At 40.1% G+C, this 23,821-nt stretch overlaps 1 protein-coding gene across 1 annotated transcript; it reads left to right on the top strand.

Annotated features, from left to right (window-relative positions):
• Window positions 1–728: 728 nt before the first annotated feature.
• Window positions 729–20,972, top strand: gusb (glucuronidase, beta). Its single transcript, XM_088321369.1, has 12 exons — window positions 729–968; window positions 5,895–6,080; window positions 6,159–6,340; window positions 7,478–7,620; window positions 8,710–8,897; window positions 8,960–9,112; window positions 9,899–10,077; window positions 13,821–13,967; window positions 17,208–17,292; window positions 19,166–19,342; window positions 19,426–19,561; window positions 20,557–20,972. The coding sequence occupies exons 1-12, from the start codon at window positions 759–761 to the stop codon at window positions 20,706–20,708; spliced, it is 1,938 nt and encodes a 645-aa protein (XP_088177495.1). The 5' UTR covers window positions 729–758; the 3' UTR covers window positions 20,709–20,972.
• Window positions 20,973–23,821: the final 2,849 nt, after the last annotated feature.

Raw genomic sequence — 23,821 nt, 5'->3', positions numbered from 1 at the left:
AGAAAAAAATTTGATAACATGGTATGGTAGTATCATACCTGACAACCTGTACGATTTTGTCGTACAAAGTACGTTTTTTATGCATTTTAAGACGAGTACGACGTACAAGGAAATCTGTACGGAAAAACGCAAATTTGTCAATCACATGCGTCTGCCGCCTGGGGATTTCCCATCATGCATCATTCAAAAAAAAAAATTAAATATGGTGTATGATTGTTTTGTATTTTGTACGGGAAAATACGACAGTTTGTACGAGCATTGAGCCATGGAGCTTGACAGGTATGTAGTATATCTATTTTTGTTTCGTATTCAAACCAATGTTTTTTTAATTTAATAGATTAAAGTTTTTCTTTACCACTAGGAGGCACTAAATATTACATACTGCCCCTTTCCATCACATTGAAACAACGTAAGCCACCAAGAGCTACCGAAGCTCTCAACAAGTTTAAATAAATAAATGAATACAGCCAAAAACATGTTTTCCTGTGAAATGTTATTCCAGCTTTCCGAGACTCTATAGTAGGGCGTTGAGTGCATTCATAGATGGCAGAATGAGCCGCCATTCTAGTTTTTTTTTCTCAGTCTACACGTACTGAAAAGATTTTGATAGTTTGACCCGACTAGCTTAGGCTCTCGGTGGGCACGCCGATTGAAGGGGCGTGTCTTATCTAGTCTTGGGTACCGTATGGAACCTCAAATTGTGACATCTACCAACGTCACTTCCGGTTTGTAGTCACCTGGTATTTTGCAAGCGTACAATGCTCAATCCAACCTTGCCATGCTGCCTATGTTTTTGTGTGTTATTTTCTTCGTATTTTTGCCTCCCGGGCAAAGGAATGCTTTTCCCCCGGGAGTCGTCTTCTCGGGAGGTGAAAGACCTCAGCGGGTTGTGGAGCTTCAGAGCGGACAAATCGCCGAACAGGAAGCAAGGCTTCGAAAAAGCTTGGTACAAAAGTCGCTTGGCTGAGGTGAGGGCATTGTTACCAAATGTTGAAAAATAGAAAACATTTTGGATAATTAGTTTTTGGGATAAAAAGCAGACGTAGATCTGATTAGACTTAGAACACATGTACAACTGAACACTATGGACATACAGGTGATGAACAAAGGTTCACTTGTTGATGTGCAGGTAATAAAGTATAGTTTAAGTTAAAGCAGGGGGTCTCCATCCTGCCGCCTAAAGACTTCTGAAAATAGCTCACCATTGCTGGGTCAAATTAAGTTCACTAACTACTTCTTTCACTTCCCTCCCCTTTCCTTTCTTTTTTTTTCTGATTTTTTCCTCTCCTTCCCTCTTTCTCTCTTTCTGTCATTCTTTATCTACCTTTTTATCTCCCCCTCTCTTTCCCCTATCTTTCCCCCTATTTTCATCTTTCCCTTCTTATCTGGGGCGGCAGTGGCTCAGGAGGTAGAGCGCTCGTCTTGGGATCAGTTCGAATCACGGCTCCTCTGCGTTACATGTCGAATTGTCCTTGGGTAAGACACTGAACCCTTAATACCCTCAATAAGCAGGTTAGCGCCTTACATGGCTGCACGGCCGCTATTGGGAAATGTGAAGCACGCTGTAAAGCGCTTGGGGAAGTCTTGACTTGCAAAGCGCTATATAAATGCAGTTCATTTTATTTCTTTCCCCACCTTCCTTTCCCGCTTTCTCCCCCCCTCTTTCTTTCTTTTCCCTATTTTTCTCTTTTCCCTCTCATTTCCTCTTTCCCTCCTTTTTTCTCTCCATCTTTCCCTATTTCTTTCTCTACCCCTTTTCTACTTTCTTTCTTTGCCCCCTCTTTCTTCCATTTCCTCTTTCTTTCTCTCTTAGATCAGGGGATGGTGTAATGATAGGTTGTGGTTTGCAATAGTTTGTGGTCTGTGCAGCCCTTTGAGATTCCTTGTGATTAAGGGATATACAAATAAGCATGACTTGACTTGACTCTTTCCCTTTTTCTTTCCCCTACTACCTCTTTCTTTTCCTCCCTATTTCTCACTTTCTTCCCCTCCCTCTTTCTTTTCATTTCCCTCTTTCTTCCCCCCTTCTTTTCCTCCCTCCTTTCCCTCTTTCTTTTCGTCTCTCTGTCTCTATCTGATAATATAACAAAATTCTACACATTTTGTGTGTATCAAATATGTTCACGTGTATCTACAGAGTGGTCCTAAAATGCATACACATTTCAGAAGCAGATAAATCATTTTTTGCAGTCTTTCTCAACAGCCTGAACCCATTGCACTAAGTGATGGCAGCCAGACTTGACTTTGAAGAAAGGGAATGCATTCAAAAAGGCTGCTGCAAGTATGAAAACACAGCAGAAGTGCAAAGACCATCTAAAGTGTTTAACAAAGAACCACCAACACTAGGGTGGTCCTTAATGGGGGTCGAAATTTTTTTGGGGGAAATATTGGGCTCTGACCCCCCGCATATGTTCTTATATCGATAAAAACACACTGTGTGCAATTTTGAACAATTTGGATAATATTTAGAGGTAGCTCAACGACTTTGAAATTTCCCAAAATGATAAAATTTTGGCAATTTTCGAGAAAAAAACGGAAATCTTAACCCTATGTGTACGGCGTTTTAGAACATCCAATTTCAGTCCATTGCTTATAATTGTAACACAAGAAAAGTTACAAGTAAATATAACAATATTGTATTCATTTTTACCTCAACAGCCACCACCCTTTCGAGGTTTCATTCACTGTGCGTGATCGGCATTTCCAAATAACATCCAAATTTGGGCGTCAATAAAATGAACTAAATTTGCAACTTCACCAACACAGATCATGTGCATTATGCAAAACAGTGTGAAAACAAATCTTACAGTTTGATGTACATACAGTACAAAAACAATATGATAAGGGAAAATAGAACCAAGCCAACACCAAACAGTCTACCGAGTAATAGTCGAATAATAATTTCCAAATCACCAGTTCAGAGTTCACATAAAACAGGCCGATTGTCTTTGGAAAAACAATGCGTTTGCTCTCAGTTCAGCAATTACCTCAACGAATCATTAAGTTTATCAGTGTAACAAAGCCTATCATCAAATGTTGTGTATGTTCACAAAGTGTTCATTTCTGTTTCACGATGGTCTGTTTTTGAGTATTCGGGAACCTTTTGCGATGTTCTGCAACCACCAGTAACAGGTACTGTAATTGTTCTTCATTGTGGGTGAGACGACTATTGAAGTTTTGAATCAGTGCGACGCCTCGCTCTGCGTGGTCATTGATGACAGACAATGCTTTCACCTTGACACATGCCTCTCTATAATCAATGCGACCATTCCATGTGGTCGGTTCTGCATCCAAGAAGCTGGTGGAGATCTCGAGAAGCTGCAGCAGCTTGATGGTATAAGTGGTTGCAAAATCTGCGAGTTTCTTGTCATTGACGCACTTCAGATACACCTGGCCTTTAACTTCTGGTTCTTCCGCTCCTGAGGTTGACTTCATGGCACTCGAGATGTCAGTTTTCGTTTCATGCGATACGTCGGGATCAAAAAGGGACAAGCCAACAAGGACTTCAGAAAGATACCAGAGATGAGTTGCAAACTTTTTGCTTGTCGCTTGAGAGATGGCTTTGTTGATGTTCCCATAGTTCACCAGGTCCTTTAGAAAAGCGAGATCATGGCGAGGAGCACTGGCTGCCACAGGACACAGGAACCAAGCCTTAACATATATCCTAGCATAGAAAAGACACACGTCACGAAGACCTTTTTCCTCACGGGCAGTCAGTCGGAACTGGTGTCGAAACATCCACACCTTGAATGAATATATCACCTTGTCCATCCATCTCGCCTGATGCATCGCCCCTGGTGCCATAAACTTCACTTCTCGCTCAGGTATGCCTCAGAGATAGACAAGGACAAGCTCGAGCAACTCCCGGTAGTCGTCTCTTGGTTGGTTCGCTTGAAGGGTTTCAGAAATGAAACCGTTGAGGCTGTCTCTAACATCTGCGATGTTCTGTCTGGTGTACTCATCACTGTTTGCATTCTGAAAGTCACTGGAGTCGATGAAGCTCCATTGCGTTTTAAATCGCTTGAAGATTTGGATTTCTGGACTAGAAGACGATCCCATGCACGTCCAAATAGTTTCTCAACTTTTTTCACCATGTCTTGTGTGTGACGTACAGGAATCCGTGCTCTGAGCCAGAAAGATGTCAATTTCTCTACAGTGGCTGTTGCTGCAACTCTGATAGTCTCTTTGCATTCGATGTGTCGATACAAAAAATAACCCAAAACTTGTTGAATCGAAGGTAGTTTACACCCTGTTATATCCTCTTCATGAGGCAGAAGATATTTTTTTGATCTCTTCGATGAAGCCATCTTGATTTTTGTGACACGTTTGACAATCAGAACTCAGTGTGGTGAATATCTGAAACCACTAAGGCACTGTGATACTAATCGATAATAGAAAGCCAGTCAAAACGAATGCCACAATAATCCCAATCCATTTTGTGACAATTGTTCTCCTTGAAATCCGAAAGACAGTCAAAATTATTTACTGGTGTGGTCAGATAAGTATTTCGTTGACATGTATTTATGCAGTTTTATTATTGAACAATTATTTATTGTGCCAGTAACTTTGTACACTAGGTCTGATATAATGTGCGAAAAATCCTTATTTTTCATACCAAAATTTCAGAGGCCTTGAGCGACCTCTAAATATCCTTTGATTTTGATGAAACTTTGCCTAATTACGTTTTGTATATATTGGAACATATTCAAGGGGTCAGAGCATGAAATTTTAAAAGTCGAAAAATAAGGACCACCCTAACCAACACTAATTCCCATCACTCGAATTAGAGATGTGTTTGAAGCTGATAGAACTGTTAAGGGTCCATAAGAAGCGTTCCAGAAGACTGTGTACATCGACAGCCTCACTAAAGCAAGAGGTTACCAAATGTTTCTACAAAGTCCAAGAAAGTCTTTGCAGCAAGCTACTTGTGAGGTGGGCATTTGAAAATTCTCTTTACATGGCATCATAAAACCTTGTTATTGGAGAAGTTAGATTCCAAGATTAGTCCATGCTCTCAATGATGATGATCCACACCCAAGAGTTCAGAATTGCGAGTTTTCCAGGGTATGATGCAACAGAGTTGAACACTTTCCCACAAAAATGTGCGGAGTGATGAGGACACATTCAAATTGAATTGTTCGATGAACAGACACAGTTGGACTTACCGGGGACCACCAGGTTTTTTTTTTTACCAGGAATGAATCCGTGTTCATACTTCTAGTAATATTTTAGAATACATTTCCTAGCTTCAATGTCAAGTCTGGCTGTCCTCACTCTGTTCAATAGGTTCAGTCTACAAAGAAACCCCTAAACAACTAGTTATGAGCTGCTAAAATGGGTATACAGTTTTTTTGGGGACCTCCTGTATATAATGTCCATAAGGCATCGTAATATTTACAGATACATGAATCTACATCTTACTTAGAGTTAGACATAAATATATAAACTAGAGCTGCACGATAAACCGAAATCTAATCTGTATTAGACACATTTTAACAAATTACAAAGCCCCACTAAGAGCCTGCCCCTTATTCCCTTATTCTTTATTTTCCACTGTGCCTAACTAATTTTATCTTACTTTTAGCAAAGCAGTTCACGGTGGAACACATTAGGTAGGAGGAAATGGAGGGGGCGCTGGTGGTGGAGAAGAATAAAGTTCCTAATTCCATACAGCTTATTTAAAACTGAATAAATATAACTATTAAATCTGTTTTTAATTTTATATTTACATGATGAAGTCTCACATGCCTCCCCCGACTGCACAACACTGAGATATATGTATTTTCCCAGGGAAGCCATCACAAACATTATCACCACCACTTGCCCGCAAAGTCTCTTTTTTTTTTCCTCCCTAATTGTAAATATTCTGTCCCTTAATTTTGTCGGTGCAATAGAGTGGTCCAGTGATGGACATGGCGGTTCCTGCCAGCTTCAACGACATCACGCAAGACCCCACTCTCCGAGATTTCATTGGCTGGGTGTGGTACGAGCGAGAGGTGGTGCTGCCCTCCCGCTGGGTGACAGATAAAGGAACAAGAGTGGTTCTCCGAGTGGGAAGTGCTCACTATTTCTCCGTTATGGTATGCAGTGTGTAAACGGATTAATAGTGTATCATCTCTACAGGGACCATTGACGAATGATCCGTGTTTAATTTCCAGTGGGTCAACGGGGTGAAAGTGAGCGAGCACAACGGCGGCCATCTTCCTTTTGAGGCGGAGATCGGCAGCGTGATCCGAGGGGACCCGACTGGCCCCTGCAGGATCACCATTGCGGTCAACAACACCCTCACTCTGGAGACTCTCCCTCCTGGAACCATCCAGTACTTCAATGACCCCACCAAGTAATCCCATTTCTTTATTTTTGTACTTTTGAATAGTTACTATAACTTGTTATTAATGATGTGCATTTATGATATGATCCTTAGATTGAGTTAGGTAAAAATGCTGAAGTGATTCGATATATATATATATATTTTTTTTTTGCTACAACACTGACAAGTATACAAGTGTGTGTATTTATATACAGTGGCTTGCGAAATTATTTGCCCCCCCTTGAACTTTGTGAACTTTTCCCATATTTCAGACTTCAAACATCAAAATATAAAACTGTAATTTATTGTGAAGAATCAACAATAAGTGGGACACAATCATGAAGTGGAACATTCTTTATTGGATATTTTAAACTGTTTTAACAGATAAAAACGAAAAAGTGGGTGTGCAAAATTATTCAGGCCAATTGAGTTAATACTTTGTAGCGCCACCTTTTGCTGCGATGACAGCTGCAAGTCGCTTGGGGTATGTCTCTCTCAGTTTTGCACATCGAAAAATTTCCAGAATGGTCCTGCATTTCGCTCCATCCATCTTCCCATCAATTTTAACCATCTTCCCTGTGCCTGCTGAAGAAAAGCAGGCCCAAACCATGATGCTGCCACCACCATGTTTCACTGTGGGGATGGTGTGTTCAGGGTGATGAGCTGTGCTGCTTTTACACCAAACATAACATCTTGCATTATTGCCCACTTTTTGTTGATGCTTCACAAGAAATTAAAGTTGTATTTTGTCCCCAAAAATTTGTATTCAAATGAGAGGCCAGGTCAAACTGGCTGGGTTTTTAAACAATTGATTGATCGACACGTGCACCGATCAACTGCAATGCCTTTCCTCCCTCGATATAGGGGAAGCAAGACATTACTTGCTGATTCGTTCATTAGTGATGAACCTTTAGGTGAAAGCTCAGGAAACATGGGTGCCCTCTGATATAAATAACATTTTGCTGTGAAAAAAATAAATGAATAAATTGCACGTATGTCATACATTTCGGTATCACATGATATATTTATATCACATGATTCATTTATTTGTATGGCATGTTTGTGTAGCTATTTATTTATACATTTATTTGTGACAGGATTGGTCCCCTGACAACGTAAGGTTTAAACCTGTAACCCAATTAATTCCTGTAACCCAATTCTGCCTAGGTATCCTGAAGGCTTTTTTGTGCAAAACACCAACTTTGACTTCTTCAACTATGCTGGGATTCATCGTCCTGTATTGCTGTACACTACCCCTAAGGCTTACATAGATGACATCACAGTGGTGACTGATTTCTTGGACAGTACAGGTATTTGTTACCTCCCCAATGCATAGTTTAAATGGTAAACGAACTGCATTTATACAGCGCTTTTTAAGTCACTGAAGACCTCCCGAAGCGCTCTACAATCTGCTTCACACTTACCCATATTGAGAATAAACCAATCAATGTAAAATCATTTACTCAATTATGCATGGTGAATTTGATTGATAAGAATCCCCCTGCATGATATTGGGGTTTGACTAAACTATTGTTGCCAGAGTCATTCTAAAACCCCAATGACAATACAGTAAAGCACTGGGATACGCAACACTGTTTAAAGACATTTTCACTTTACAGTGTGGAATGTTTTTGAACCCTCTTTACAGCATTTTGCTCACTATACCACATGAAAAAACGATTTTTTTTTCACAAGCTCAAAATGTAAAATTCAAGTTTCGCATTGGTTCATATAACAAAGCGCCTATAAGTTTATAAGATGCTTGACTGGTTATTTTTTTATTATTGCAATTGATGGACACAATTATTCTACATAATAGGCAGTTGTACATGGTTTTGTTTTTCTCTCCATTGTAAGGAAAAGATAATAAAAACTTGTGATATTCAATACTCGCAATTATACAATATATTCGATATTCATAAAGAACCAACCTCCCAAGAGTTACAAGCCTCTAAAATACAAAAACTTTAAAATATATATTTATATATTATTAGGCTAGGCGTTCATTACAATTTTAATCTAGATTAATTTCCCTATACTCTATTTCATATTAATATATGTATGAAATCTGTAAAACATCAAGCTGTATATCTATGTTTTAAGTCAAATGCAGCATTTTATTGAAATTGTACGTAAAATGTTTATAAAAATGCAGTTTTGTCACTTTGAGTCTTTGTAGTTTGTATTCTTCCTTGTGCTTTTTGCACGACACAATACTCCCAACAAAAAGTGGTCCAAAAAGACACACTGTCCCTCTAAGTTTTGTGAAAAAAGTGTAATTTTGTGTTTCCTGACAATGCCAAAAAGCCATCGACCCAAATCTATTTTTTCTGATTCTTTTATGAATTTAAAACTTAAGAGGTTAGTAAGACTAAAGTATGGTGGATCATCTGTTCCAGGTGTGGTCACATACAAGATATCGGTCCAAAATGCTGCTGTAACCAGTTTGAAGGTTACGCTGATGGACAAAGATGGACACTGCCTCGCTTCCTCCAGCGAGCTATCCGGAGCGCTCAAAATTGCGGACGTCAAACTCTGGTGGCCGTACTTGATGCACGACGATCCGGCTTACCTTTACTCTTTGGAGGTGGGCGTCGCCGCCCGGCTCGGCGTTCGGCCACGCCCGTCACGCTTTGATTCCGCTCAAAGGTCCGCTTGACGGCGACGGACGAGCGATCGACGTACACGGATGTCTACGCGCTACCGGTCGGTGTCCGCACTGTTCGGGTCACGGGCAGCCAGTTCCTCATCAACAACAAGCCCTTCTATTTCCACGGAGTCAATAAGCACGAGGACTCCGACGTAAGTGCCTTTAGAGAAAGCTGAGAGCTGTTTTGGTCCTGCTTTGCAACTGGAATGCTTACATTTACAACCAAAAGTATGCAGTAAGCAGCCAGGATAGCCGGGATCCAAAAACGAAAAATGGCCTTTGAGTCGAGTAAGTCGTGGTAGCGGGGGCATATGTTTACACCACGATTCGAGCCAGTGCTTTTACATTAAACGCAGCACTTAATCTGCAACACTGTTGAAAGAGCTGCCGACATGAGACGAGTTGGGAAAGATGGAATCATGAATTCCGTATTTTACGGTAGAATCGGCTTTTTCGGCTCGGCTCACTGAAAAGAGCCGGTAATTTTGACTCCGAAATGGGTCTTCTATACCAATAATAATGAAAAATTGTGCACTAGATTAATTACTTTGAAAATGTGTTATCTTAGTATTTCAAAATAGCCTTTATTGTTTCAATATTAAGTGGTCTTTTACCTCATTTAAACTTTGAAATAGTCACGCGCTCGTCTTGGGATCAAGAGGTCACAGGTTCGGTTCCCGGCTCCTCGGTGTTGTATGTCGAAGTGTCCTTGGGCAAAACACTAAATCCCTAATGCCCCCAATAGCAGGTAGGCGCCTTGCATGGCTGTACGGCTGCTATTGGTGAGTGAGTGTGTGTGTGAATGGGTAAGTGTGAGGCATATTGTAAAGTGCTTTGGGAGGTCTTCATTGACTTGAAAAGCACTATATAAATACAGACCATTTACTAGTTATTAGTTTTGAGTGTCCACTGTTCTCTATAACGTCTTTGTATTCTAGATTCGAGGGAAGGGATTTGATTGGCCTCTGATTGTCAAAGACTTTAACTTAATGAAATGGTTGGGAGCCAACTCTTTCCGCACCAGCCACTACCCCTACGCGGAGGAGATCCTACAGATGTGCGATCGCCACGGCATTGTGGTCATAGACGAATGCCCGGGGGTGGGCATCAAAGACATGTAAGGACACTTTTTTTTCTTTTCATCACTTGCCAGGAAGCCAAACGTAGACCTCACCCCATTGTATCCCTTTTCACTTATTTGGTGAGGACAGGGGAACAATCCCTTTAAGAATTGGGAATGCTCTTCCTGCCAATCAAGTCCTCACTTAGGGCCTGGTCACACAGCCGTTTGCGTCCGTATCGCGAGTAAAATTTTGCGTTTTTTTTTTATGCCCGTGGTTGCCCGCGATGGAAAATGCGCAAAATTGGCCAACCCGCTGTTCATCGGTGGTATGCCCGCAAAACAGACGCCGGCGACTGTTCCGCTTCCTCATCGCGTCATTTCTGAGTCATTTTCTCGTGTGGACCACGGGTATAAAAGCTCTCGAGCCGGTGTTGTGCCCAAATCCGACTCCTACGCAAGCCCCCCCCCCCCCCCCCCCCCCCCCCCCCTCGCGTGAACGCGCATTCTGCTGCGATCGCTTTTGTTGGAAGCGTGCATTGACGTTGGTGACTTTTTCATCCGCGTTAACAAACGCATTTTGTAGAATACGATCGCACTTAATTGTTTAAATAAACGCGTTATATAGACTAGGATCTCCCAATTGTTATAATTAGCTCGCTTTATTGTTTTAATAAGCGTTTAATATAGAATACGATCGCTTTTGTTGGAAGCGCAGCAGAATGCGCGTTCACGCGAGGGGGGAGGATTTTATATACGGTGTGCATTACCGTTCGATTACGTTCACAACAAAAACAAAGACGGAATGGTTTAAGTTGTATTACATTCCCAACAAATGCAAGACGAAGTGGTTTTGGTTATATGTTCGCCATTACATTCCCTAAGAGTGATATAAAAGTGAGATAAAACCAGGTAAAAGTGGTTGTAGTAGCGAGGGGATGCAAATCTCGGCAGGGATGCATTTCTCGGCATAACACCGGGCTGTAGAAATCATAACCGCTCAAGACACAGTCCCGTGAAGATCAAGATTTCAAGCTATGGCACCGAAGAAGCCAATATGTTATTGTTGTAATAGTTTTTCATTTTGGTTTTATTATCTTGTTATGAAATGAAAAGAAATGTCAAGAAATAAAAATGGATTAAGACGAGGTCACTACGGTGACGGGGATCCATGTTCACCCCCTTGACGTCTCGAGCACAACTGACGTGTGCTCGGCAAATCGCGCTGTATATACGCGGAGAAAGGCGTTTGACCGTCACACGTGTAACACGCTAATTTCACGTAATAATACCGCGATACAGGCGCAGAACATGCTATGACCATGCTCCACCCACGATTACCCGCTGAAATTTCCCGTCCTACCCATGTGTAACCACGCCCTGGCCGCGGCCAGAGCACGTCGTTCCGCGTCATTACCTCGTGTGCCGCCCGCGGTTAACACGTGATCAAAGTTTTGAGCAGCTCAAAACTTTTTCGCGCGGCCAACCGCGTGTGAATTTCCAACCGCGAGTAAAGCACTGCTGTATCTCGTCTATATGGCGGTCTCAAAGCGCCCAACGGCGTCTGCTTCGCGGCCAGAAATCTCTGGCCGTGATTCAGCCTCGATACGCCCGTGAAAGGCTGTGTACCCGCGTTCTAAAGAATTGAAATAATGACTGCCCCAACGCCCGGGGCGTGCATCCTTTACGTTGGGCGTACAACTTACACAACGTCTCTGCCCGGGTGGCTGTTTCTTTTCTTTTTTTTTTTTTTCATTATTGTTTTTCAAATCAAACGTTTGCTTTATTCCGATTTCGAAATCTTCATTCGGTTTGGAAGTTTCCGAATTTCGGTTCGTTTGGCAATTTGCATTCTCTGCAGCCAATCAGAAGCCTGCATCGAATAACTTCCTGCTTCTGGACTTTCGCGAGCGTTATAAGGTCTTGTATTTGTATATCATTTTCCAAAGTAGACGCACAAAGAACACGAGAAAAACTGATTAGTGGTTAGAATCAAGCCAAAACCTCAGCCCCAGAATATTCAAAAGAAGCTAACAAAATCGATAATACTAAAAAACGTAAACGTACATTAAAAGCATCGTGGAAAGAGGAGTTCACGTGACTTGTCGCAGACGACGCAATGCAAACATTGCATGAATGAAGATGAGTAAATACAGGTACATGGCAGATGGAAAACAGCGATGTCATATATATGCAATGAATGTTATAAGTACATTTATAATGAACTCAATTTTAAAGTGTTGTTCTGTTATCTATTCTGATTAGCAATCCTTAATACTGCAATTAGTCGTCTTATTGTCTTTGAAGTTGTGAAAAATGGGGCAGGCAACTTTATGGCTGGGCAGGCAACGTTTCAGAGTTGTCTGCCCTGGTGTCCGCTAACTTTTTCTCATGTGTTTCAGACACTGCTTAGAGCCCTGCTCGTTATGACCTAACATACGCATATTTTGTCATTTTTGTCTTTTTGCTTGTCCTCCTTCATTAAACAGAAAAAAAACAATCCTAATGTGCGTGTAAACATGCATTTTTAACTCATCCAATGCCAGACATTGTGCCAAATTTGGCTATATTTACTTATTTTTGAAGGCCTACAGAAAATTTAGTTCCGTAGCTAATACAGGCATGGAACATATCAACCCTCATCTTTCATTAGAAAAAGGTATGTTTCTAGCTTTTACCAATAGTCGAGGATTGCGAAGTTTCATTTTCAAGGACAAAACGTCTTTTAGTAAAAGGATGCATTTTAAGCACAACTTTCTCTTCGGTGCTTCATCTTTGCATTTGTGATGCCTCCAACATCTAACCAATTCTTTCCATAAACACAAGGGCACTTTGTTTGCCAAAGAACATTTTATTACAAGAACACTGAATTTATGCATGAACTTTGCAAGAACTTTTCAGCGCCCAGTGTTTAGTAACGTGATCACACGATTTTGGTCATCGTGGTGCTCCCGTTCCGGCAGACTTGCACGGAACGTCGTTCCTCTCTGACCAGACCTTCACAATGGGACTTTGTCATCTTTTTTAGAAGCTCTGTTAAAGCATCTGTCTGTTTTTATCCGTACTTTCGATTTTTTGATCGCACTGCTTCACTACGCCTTCTCGGGGCCACCTACACATTTGCCGGATACAGGAAGCAAAACTAGAAAGTGGGGGTTTCCCCTGTGGCGACACAGATCTGATCGAAGCCACTCCTGCCATGTAATGGGGATTTTTCACACTGAACCCATTCCCAGAGGCTTGATACTTGCCGATGAGCTGCACTAAACCCTTTATAACAGTTTTTTAAAAACAAAATCATTTTTACGTTTTGGCCCTCGGGACAATGCGTCTGAAAACGTCTTTGTAGGTTGTGGCACTGAATGAGTTCAATACTCTTTGGATGAGAAATGTGTATTCATTTTATATTGCATGAGCCTCACTTCTCAAGGCTTCTTACTTTCCTCCATGTTGAGGTTTTGAGTTTTTCCTTGCCTGCATGTCTGTTTCAGATCAGGGCATGGTGTTATTGTGGCCTGTGCTGTCCTTTGAGACATTTTAGGATGTAGGGCTATACAGATAGACGTGAATTGACTTAGAGGAAGGTGAGACACACTTTTTATGCCATTAATTTACTAGTTTGCCCCTCTTGAGGTTTTTCTACCATGTGGCCCCTGAGCTAAAATGAGTCTGAAATTTTGCACAATTCAATTTGGTGTTTAAAGTGCAGATTCAGTACATAAGTTCATTGATAACACTACTGATTTTAATAACTGGAAAGGATTACCTACTCATGAGGTATTATTTTTTTACATCGCCAGCCGCAGTTTTGGCAACACTTCCCTGGCTCATCACCTGGACGTGATGGACGAGCTTGTAAGTCGAGATAAGAATCATCCTTCCGTGGTTATGTGGTCCGTTGCCAACGAGCCAGCGTCGGAGATGCCCCCTGCCGAGTTTTACTTCAAGTGAGTTTTTTTTTTTTTTTTTCATTCTTATTTGTGTTATATATTCAGCCCCCTCATTGAACAATATTTGAGATTTGTTTAACTTGGAGAGAAGATTGCATAGAATGTGAGACGGTTTTTATACTGGTCAACCTTGGGTGACTTAATTGTGTACAGGTCACGCTAAAACATTGAAAAAAAAAAAAATTTTTATTTTAAATGAGTGAAAAAATACTGAGGTGTTCTAAAACTTGTCCCATGGTTGCACACGGGTGAAGCTCATATTCCAAAAGTAAGTTAATATGCTCTATAAAGATAACGAGGTAAGATCATGGGCCCGGGCCCGAAAACCTGACCTAAAAATGTCAATCATTTAAGTCGGCTTCTCTCTCGCAGTTTTGTTCTTTCCCCTTTTGAGGAGGATCTCCACAGCATGCACCTTTCCCCAAGTAATTATTTACATAATGAAAATTGCTTACCACACTATCAGTTTTACTCCAAATCACTAGCTCCAAAGGAATGTTCCTCCTCAGTGTTAGGGTAAAAGACGCGCAGCTTCCTCCTTCCACCTCCCTCACATCAGACGTCATTTTCGCTTCTTAGAAATAGCTTAAGAACTTCACAGGCTTTCATTCTGCTTTTTAGCCAATTTTTTCACTGTTTGCAGCTTGTAATACGCAGAATTTGATTTTCTTTTCTGTGCCAGTTTTGTCCAGTTTCACTCTCGTTCACTGCACGTTGCCGAGATGCGTACTTCGGCGCCAATTTTTTTTTTTTTTTTCGGCGCTGCGCCTGCAGTGTAACCTTGATTTGAGGGACTTGGCCCCAAGCTGCGTAGTTCAGCCGAAACGCACAGTTCAGCGCTGAAGTACGCACAGTCGAAGTAAAGATTCATGTTTACTTTGGCGGTGAATTAAAGCTTCGGGTTTATTTCGGGCTCGTTTATCAAATCAAGTTAATCTGCGGGTTTGGGCGGGTTAGCGTTTATATACAGACGCTGCCCGACTTACAAACAAGTTAGGTTCTGGACAATCGTTCGTAAGTTGAATTTCTTTGTAAGTTGCTTCAGTGCTATATTTTGTATGTTTAAGGTTTGTATAAGTATGTTTAAGGCTTGTGTAAGTAACCTGTATTGTTTTGTACTAAAGAAAGAATAATATGCTCTATAAAGAGTAAGTTTAACTTACCGTATTTTCCGCACTATAAGGCGCATCTAAAGGCCTTTACTTTTTTCAAAAACTGACCATGCGCCTTATAATACAGTGCGCCTTATATATGGATCAATATTAGGCCGCAAAGTCCTGCAACTAAGGCAAGCAGCCGCCGACTAGATTTTTCCTCATAGGCGATGTGGTCCGCGGTGTATGCTGGGATACATATGTCCGCGTTTCATTTCCCAACCAATGTGTCAATCATCATTTGAATCCATCACTATTGGCTAAAGTTATTCGGAGGTAAAGGGAGCGGATCCTTTTTATCATTTGCAGGCTCGCATAGGCTAAAGGGGCAAAACAAAGCCTGCAATTGGCCGAAAAAGATGAATGTGAATAGCAAGTTTGGTTGTCTACGGCATAGGGGAAACATGTTTTACCATTCTGTATTTGTAAATATTTTACTCTCCTGGATTTACTACACTCACGGATATAAGCGGACCATGGTTGCACATTATTATTGAACGCAACAACTTCGGTGAGCTACTCCGGCTATATATTTTCCCAGTATCTTGTTTCAGAGTGATCTAGATGTTTCTGTGATGGGTCTTTTTTTAAATTAAACTCAATTCCAAGTGTTTATTGTCATATGCACAGTAAAGTTGCGAGCGAAAAAGAAAATAGAAACTAAGGAATGGTTGGCATTTCTTGACTTTAACCTTCCGAATGATATTTGGAACGATGCATTTGAGTGACAACGTACGGACACCGCATCCGCACGTGTCTACGACACGTATTTGCTTCTTTGCAAGCTTTGGGAATGTTAAGGGGGTAAGAAGTTTGACTGAACTATCTGACTGTTTTGTCGACGTTCCCATTGTAGCGCCTTATAATCCGGTGCGCCTTACGTATGGAAGCTATAGGACCAAAAACTATTTTTTGGGGGTGCGGCCTATAACCCGGTGCGCCCTATAGTGCGGAAAATACGGTACTTGTGGAAGATGCGCTTCAAGAGTTAGGCTACTTCCTGCTCCGTGGTAGCAAGTGGGCGAAAAAAAGCGATCTAACCATTTTCTCAACCATATCAAGCTTTCTTATTCCACTTTCATTTCAAATGAAACGGCTCGCCTCTTCTCTACACTTTACACCAACCATATTGAACGGATGCACGAGATATTAAACATGAAAAATGACAAAGTTCTTGGCGAGCTGGAAAAGGAAGCCAGATTTCTTCTTCGAGGTGGATGCTGGGTGAACTCTCACAGCGCCACACGCCGGTAGCGATGGAAAGAAGCACTAAATTAATGTCCTGTACTCGGAAAAAGGTGCACACAATACAAAATCTAACTTGGAGCAATGTCCGGATATTTTTCGACATCCCGAAAAAAATGTTTGTATCTACCGTTTATTGTAAGTCAAGTGTTTGTAAGTAGGGGAGCGTCTGTACACCAAACTTAGGTTGGGTCAAGATGAATTGTTTTAGGCCCAATCTTACCTTTAATTGCATGGGTTTTATTTTTTCCTCATAATTGAGGATTATCGATCTATTGGCGTTTTAATCAAAAGGAGCGGCCCGTACACTTCCTTTTTATAAGTTATGGTGAGCCAATTAAACATTACTTCTACATCAGTTTATAGCAAATTTTGAAATTGGCATTTTCTATAAACTACAAATAGAGTAAAAAAAGGCAGGGTTTTTGTAGTTCAGTCTCCTGATCCGCAAAAGGTCCTGGTTTCGAGGCCTGGTGGAAACAAATGTTGGCCTATAGAGAGATGGGCGCCACCGGGCTGTACTTGCCTAAGCACACTACAGCAAATGGTGCTCCTAAGACCCATGTAGTTGAGGGATCCAACCAGTGTTTATCATGCCCTGGTCATTTATGGTGAATCAGTCCCATCTGCTGGACACTTGAAGTAATGGCAAGTTTGATGTGTTGCTCCCTTTAAAGTGAACACTGTCCTAAAACTACTTTAGACATAAAAATGGCCCTCTTAGATTCTACTATGTCTAAATCTCTTTATCTAAAATTTTCAATGTTTGGCATACTTGCATTGATGATTGCGTGTATATTTTGGGAACACTAAAATGCGAAATGTACTTGTTCCATAGGACTTTAATCACGCATACCAAAGAGTTGGACCCGACCCGGCCTGTGACGTATATCACGGATAGTAATTATGCCAGAGACAAAGGGGTAAGTTTTATCCATTTAACTTTTGCGATTATGTGATAAGAGCATGACATTTGACAGTCTCTTCTCGTTGCTTCCGTTGTCCGATTGATTGTTTTGTGAGCACTTGTCACAAGTTGAGAAATATTTTGACGTTACATTCTTATGTCGAGTCTTAAAAACATCACCCAATAGAATGGTAGACTTGGATCACATTGACGGCCATTGAATACAAAGTCATTATGTAACGACTACGTAGCACCTATGCTGTTTGTCAGAGCGGAATGAAAAGCTACTGGACTAGTTCTAGGTTTGATAAGGGGTCAAATTAATAGAGGAAACACCAGAAACCATATTCATTTGGAGCACGCAGTAGTTGTTGTAAGTGATCAGAAACCATCAAAATAAATATTCGAAAATGGATGTGGGAGCTGTATAGAAGAACAATGTTAAGATCCCAAGTTCACTACTAGTGAGCAGGTTGACTCACACTAAACCATTGGGTGAAAAGCCCCGCCCCCTTATTTGAGTAATATTTTGATGTGTAAAAATATAACAAAATAGTTGTTGGAATACACAATAAAAGACAAAATTCTACAAAGTAAATGTTTAAATACACAAGGTACACACCGAAATGTCCTTGGGTAAGAAACTGAACCCCTAATGCCCCTGATATGCAGATAGGTGCTTTGCATGGCTAACTCGTGTGTGTGTGTGAGCATGGGTAAAGTGTGAAGTGTATTGTAAAGCGCTTTGGAGGTCCTCAGTGACTGGTTAAAGTGTTATAGACAGGGTTCCTATGGGTGCTTAATCTTTGAAAATGTTGTGTTAGGGTCAGGAAAAGGCTTTGATTTTGGGTAAAGTGCTTGAAAATGCTTGAAGTTGTTTCCATGTGTCTTGGCAGTTTGACTCTAGACCACGCAATAAATGAAGACATTGTTTTAAAAAGTCTGCGAAACGGACGCTGACACGCCTGCTCTGGTGCCTTATTTTAATGGCGTTGTCAAACGAAGCATCACCGCCCCCTACTGGTCGCACCCAAACGGCTCCTCTGATTTTTTTATTTTTAATGTTACATTATCAATATCAACAAACTGTATGCGCAAAATGTAGTAAAAATGTTTCCTTTGTTTTGCAGAGATTTGCTATTGAAATATTCACAGATTTACAAAAATGTTGTAAAATGTAAAATAATTTTAGCTTTTTATACGCTGAACAGATTTAAAGGTAAACCAAATCACTGGAAAATGCTCAACAATAAAATAATTATGTCAAATATTAAATCTTCAGTGTTTTAAATAAACGATAAAATATGAAAACTTCACTATTTACAATTCTGTTTTCACCAATCTAGAAAGATCCCTTGAAAAACAGGCATCAAAATATAAATGAAAATAAGTAAAACAGCAAAAAGATCAGCAGTCAATTGAAAGAATGAATGAATGCATCATTAAAATGAGTCCAAATTTGGCTCATTTTTTCAGTTTTTATACATATTGTACTTTCTATTTTGTCTTCCAATTGAACTAAGTTATTACCCAAAACCTGTAGAGCCCTTTCCATGTTTGTAAACAAGTGTGACTTAGCCAGGCTGCGCGGGCACTGTTAAGGCCAAACGGCAGAATTCATGTCAGTTCATAGCAGTCCGTTGACACAAAAAGATGGGAACATCTCAAAGTATGTGCTAGCAGCAAGATGGCGACTGGATTTTTGTCATCAGAGTCAACAACAAACAATATGTTGTTTTGGACTGTGCTGGATTTCTTCTTTTGAAGGTACTGAAAAGTGCTTGAATTTGGCCATGAAAAAAGTGTCTGAACCCTGTATATATTTGAGTCCATTGAGCTTTTATCCCCTGGCTGGAGTTGACCCGTTGTCTCCTATCTGTCCAAACGAGGCCCCTTTCGTGGACGTGATCTGCGTCAACAGTTACTTCTCCTGGTACCACGATCCGGGCCACCTGGAAGTCATCCCCATCCAGCTCAACACGCAGTTCGACAACTGGTACGCCAAGTACAAGAAGCCCATCATCCAGAGCGAATACGGAGCCGACGTCGTGCCGGGCCTGCACAGCGTGAGTGAATATTAGAACCCCCTCCTTTCCAAATATAAGGACGCAGGTGATATCGTCCCGGTTGTGTCCCGTTGTCCCCGCAGGACCCTCCTATGATGTTCACCGAAGAGTACCAGAACGCCGTCCTGCGCAGCTATCACAACGTCTTCGACCAGAAGAGGAACAAGTTTGTCGTCGGAGAGCTCATCTGGAACTTTGCCGACTTCATGACCGTCCAAGGTGATGCTCGCCGCATCGGGGTCCGATACGGATTTCAGTTGTTTCGGTCGCTTATTGCTTTCGTAAAATGGCATTATTTGTAGATAGGAGCGATTTTGCATTAAAAACAGCTTTGGACTTTTTTGTACGTTTACTTGCAGTCTACGTACAGAGGCAGGTGAGGAAGGGATTTCTGCCATTTTTCCTGTGGCAAAACTATGTTGATTTTTAAAAAAAACAAATTGGAAATTATATGGGTGAAACCATTTTATTATTAAAAAAAACAAAATACCAAAAATATGAAATAATAACAAAAAACTACCATCTAAAAAAAATCAATAAAATAAAAAAAATACAAAAGTAAAATATAAAAATTTAAATGTATAATTTAAAATAAAATACAAAAAACCTAATTGAAAAAGAATGAAAATTAAAGATTCTGAAAAAGAATTGATAAAATATTTGCAAGTTATTAATATACATAATTAAAAACTAAAATTAGATATAAAAAAACTTTAAAAAAATCCAAATACTAAACAAACAACATATTAATTGCCAGATGAATATAAATACAAAATTAAATATACAGATGATTTATTAAAAATAGCTAAATAAAAAAGCTAAAATAAAAATTAAACTAGATAATCAAACAAAAGTAAAAAATATAAATTAAACATTTTTTCATTTTATTAATAAAAAAACATTTGAATATAATGAAAAATACAATAAAAATATTGAAAATCACTTTTAAAAATGGAAAAACTACAATTAAAAAAATTCTATATATGTATGTATAAAATGTATGTTTTCTTTTAAATGCCTTTTGTAAAACCATTTATTTGCCATCTGTTTTGTGTAATGCAGCTTTCTCTTGTCAGGTGAAGTCAAACATTCTTGATCTCAATTTTTTTTCCAACAAAATCTCATTAAATATAATCGGAGGTAGCATTCTCTGACGTGGTCAGGCAAATACTTTGATTTTTGGAGCCATTCCACAATCCATGCGTTTCCTGCAGGCATAACGCGCGTGGTGGGCAACAAGAAGGGCGTCTTCAGCAGGCAAAGACAACCCAAAGCGGCGGCATTCGTCCTCAGAGACCGATATTGGACTCTGGCAAACCAAACTGGGAAGATTCCTCCTTGGACTAAGTATCCCTGTGGCCTCTGACAGCACATGTCCAGTGGATCCCACTTGTTTACAAAACGCTTCCAATCACCAGCAATGATTGTAGACAATGCACTAATTCTTGGTCAATGCTGCTTCAAAGACCCCAGGCACCTCAATCGGTTCTTATTGTACGGGAATGGTCTCGGGCAATCGTATTACATTGAAGCTTCACTTTCTTCCGCTAATTGTCGTTGTACCAATGTTGTTGCATAAAATTGTCCTGTTGCATCCAAGAGCTTAAATAAAACAGTTTTTGCATTTGTACACCGCATTCCAACTTTGAATGGATCCACACACTCGTGCACATGTATCTTTAGTTCTTGTAACTTGTTTCACTTTAGTGTTTCCCAGCTTTTTGGGTGCCAAGGCTAACTTCATTGAAAAGAATCTTGAGGCACACAGTCCACAGACAGTATTTGAAATTAAATGTTTGTTCAACTTATGAACTGACAGTCTAGAGTTCTTCTAATTTGTAGTCACGGTGGCTTGGAAGTAGTCTGTAGGTACCAAGAAGGATTTTTTTTTTATTTTTTTTTACCTATTTTACTGACACCGGTATATTTCAGACCGATTTAGTCAGCACGGCCTTGTGATTTTTTGAGCTATACAAATAAACATGACTCAGCTTGAAGCGATGTTCTGCCGAAACATCCGACCTCGTTTCTGAAACTCAGAATAATTGCAAATAGAACTTTTACTGATGTCATAAAAAGGGGGTTGGCATGCATTCATATACTGAAAACAGTATTTTGAAGCAGTCAAATATGACTAAATAAAAATTGCAAGCACTCATCGCTTTCAAAGGCACTCGTGATAGGTAGAAAAATGTATACGTTTCCCGGGAAATTACGATCAGTGTGTGTGCGCACGTGGTATTGGTATGACGCCTTGGTGATTAGGAATTTGTCACCCGTTGGATGATTCAATCCAGCCTGCCTTATATTGCTTAGTATTTCCAAAAAGGCAAGTCTCTGGCTCAGGGGTGTCACTCATTTTAACTCGGGGGGCCACACGATAGAACAAACTTTCTCTTGGGGCCGGACTAGTAGATTAGAAAGAAATAAGTGAAAGAGAGGGAGAGAAAATTAGAGAGGGTGGGACTAAGAGGAGAGCGAGAGAAACAAGAGATATAAATAAATGGTGAGAGTGAGAAAGAAATCAATCCAAAGAGAAAGAGAAAGGGGTAACTAAGAGAGAAGCGACAAAGGGAAAAATAAGGTAAAAGGACACAGAGACAAAAAGGAACAAATGAAGAGAGTAAGAAATATAAGTAGAGCGTCTTTGTGAGAGGCACCTGGCTTTGGCAACATCAAGTAGACATATTTCAACCTGCAGCTTGTTTTTATCTTGCGCTCCTTTGAGCGTTGTCCAGCAGGCCTGAATGGCCCGTGGGCCGCCTGTTTGACACCGCATCTCTAGCTCATTTGTAAAGTTTTTTTTTTTTAATAATTAAACTCCCACCGCTAGAGGGCAGTAAAGGTGTAAGAGCTGACAGACTGGTTTTATGTTAAAGACAATATTGTGCAGTATTTACCCAGCCTCATTAGGCCAAGTCTAGTAGTTTGATCTGGTGTTATTTCCCGTTCACTGCTGAAACGCTTAATTTGTATTTATTTCAAAGCAGCATGACAATTGAAATCACCATTTTTCCTATTGCTCCCAATCTAGTTTGGGTTTGCTGTTTATGGTGAGTCGGTTCAGATGTAAAGCTGAATTTACCCAACTGTTAAACATATTCAATGCCAAACAAAATCATTCTTTCCATTATTTGTGAATGTGTTGTGCTTAGAAAAGATCCCTTATTCTAATTTGTATGTCAGGCTACAAATGTCAGCTGAATGAAATCATAGTACTGAAAAAACATCACCAAAGACCATCTAAAATATTCGAAGATGAATTGACTTTCAACGAGTGCATTTCAGAGGGAATGTTTTAATGGTTGATCATTTCCACACGACAGTGCCACAATTTTCAATGTTCTCATCCAGTTTTTCCTTAATTGAGGTTTTCCTGCGCCCTCCTGTTGTAACACTTTTCCGGGTAAGAAAATAGGTTTTCAAAAACACCTTTGGCAATAAAGAAGCAAACCCAGAAGGCTTTCCTCACAGTACACAGAAAACAAAACTTTGATGACATGGTTTCCCAGTAACACACCCATAAACGTTTAAAGGGACACTGTGTAATATTTGACCACTAGATGTCAGTGCATTGTATAGTACGACGGGAAAAAGCACAAGGTAGAACACATACTGTAATACCAAATCCTCAGTGACCCTTTTTTATAAGCCCAGCCTTTTGTGAACAAGATAAAAAAAGAAATGGAAAGAGCAAAAAAGTAAAAAGAACAAAAGGGGAAACTGACTCGAGGAAAAGGAAATGAATAAAAGGAAAGAGGGAAAAAGATAAAACAAAAAAGCAAGAAGGAAAAAACGAAAAAAGTAGAAAGGAAAAGAAAAATAGAATTGAAGAAAAAGGAGAGGAAATTACAAAAAATAAAAGGGAAAAAGACAAGAAATAAGAGGAAAAAACAGCTAAAAAGATAAACGGGGGAAAAGAAATGCAAAAAATGAAATAAAAGATGAAGGATAAAAGGGGGAAAAAAGAATAGAGGATAATAACACCAATGAAAAATAAAAAGGAAGTAATGATAAAGTGCTAAATAATAGACACTGTCCCTTTACGTAAAAAAAATAGACTTAACAGTCAAAACAGCTAAAGGGCCTTTAAAAAAAAATTGATAAATCGTTTTGACAAAACGGATTTTTTTGCCAACAATAAAACCTGACAAAATGTCAACATTTAAAGGAAAATAGGTCAGGGCCATTTCATTATCAGGGCTTTATGCTCATTTGCAGTGTTGGGACATGCACATTTCCTGAAGGGCGATTGTTTACCTCCAAAGTAAGACTAATAATGGTTACAGTGGTGCCGTCTCAAGCACAGAGCACACTGAATTTCCCCTCATGTAGATATTCTCCTTACCGCTTTTACTCGCATCCAAGCTGAATTTACAGTTTATTTGTGCAGATTTGGTTGTGTGTTACCAGTAGCGAATGGTCGGCAGCGCTTGGGGAGGGGGTGTGGCTTATACAGCGACAACAAAATCAATGGGG

Source organism: Urocampus carinirostris, chromosome 17, assembly GCF_059441175.1.
Source record: "Urocampus carinirostris isolate Australia breed hairy pipefish chromosome 17, RoL_Ucar_1.0, whole genome shotgun sequence".
Taxonomy (NCBI): domain Eukaryota; kingdom Metazoa; phylum Chordata; class Actinopteri; order Syngnathiformes; family Syngnathidae; genus Urocampus; species Urocampus carinirostris.
Note: the sequence above shows the minus strand (reverse complement) of the source record. Positions and strands in the feature narration are given on the sequence as shown.

Bases quoted from the DNA above. Each gene is read 5' to 3' on its own strand.
- gusb (XM_088321369.1), top strand. From the start codon at position 759: ATGCTCAATCCAACCTTGCCATGCTGCCTATGTTTTTGTGTGTTATTT. The intron at 7,621-8,709 runs GTATTTGTTACC...CATCTGTTCCAG, and splicing joins TGATTTCTTGGACAGTACAG to GTGTGGTCACATACAAGATA. The intron at 19,343-19,425 runs GTGAGTGAATAT...TTGTCCCCGCAG, and splicing joins TCGTGCCGGGCCTGCACAGC to GACCCTCCTATGATGTTCAC.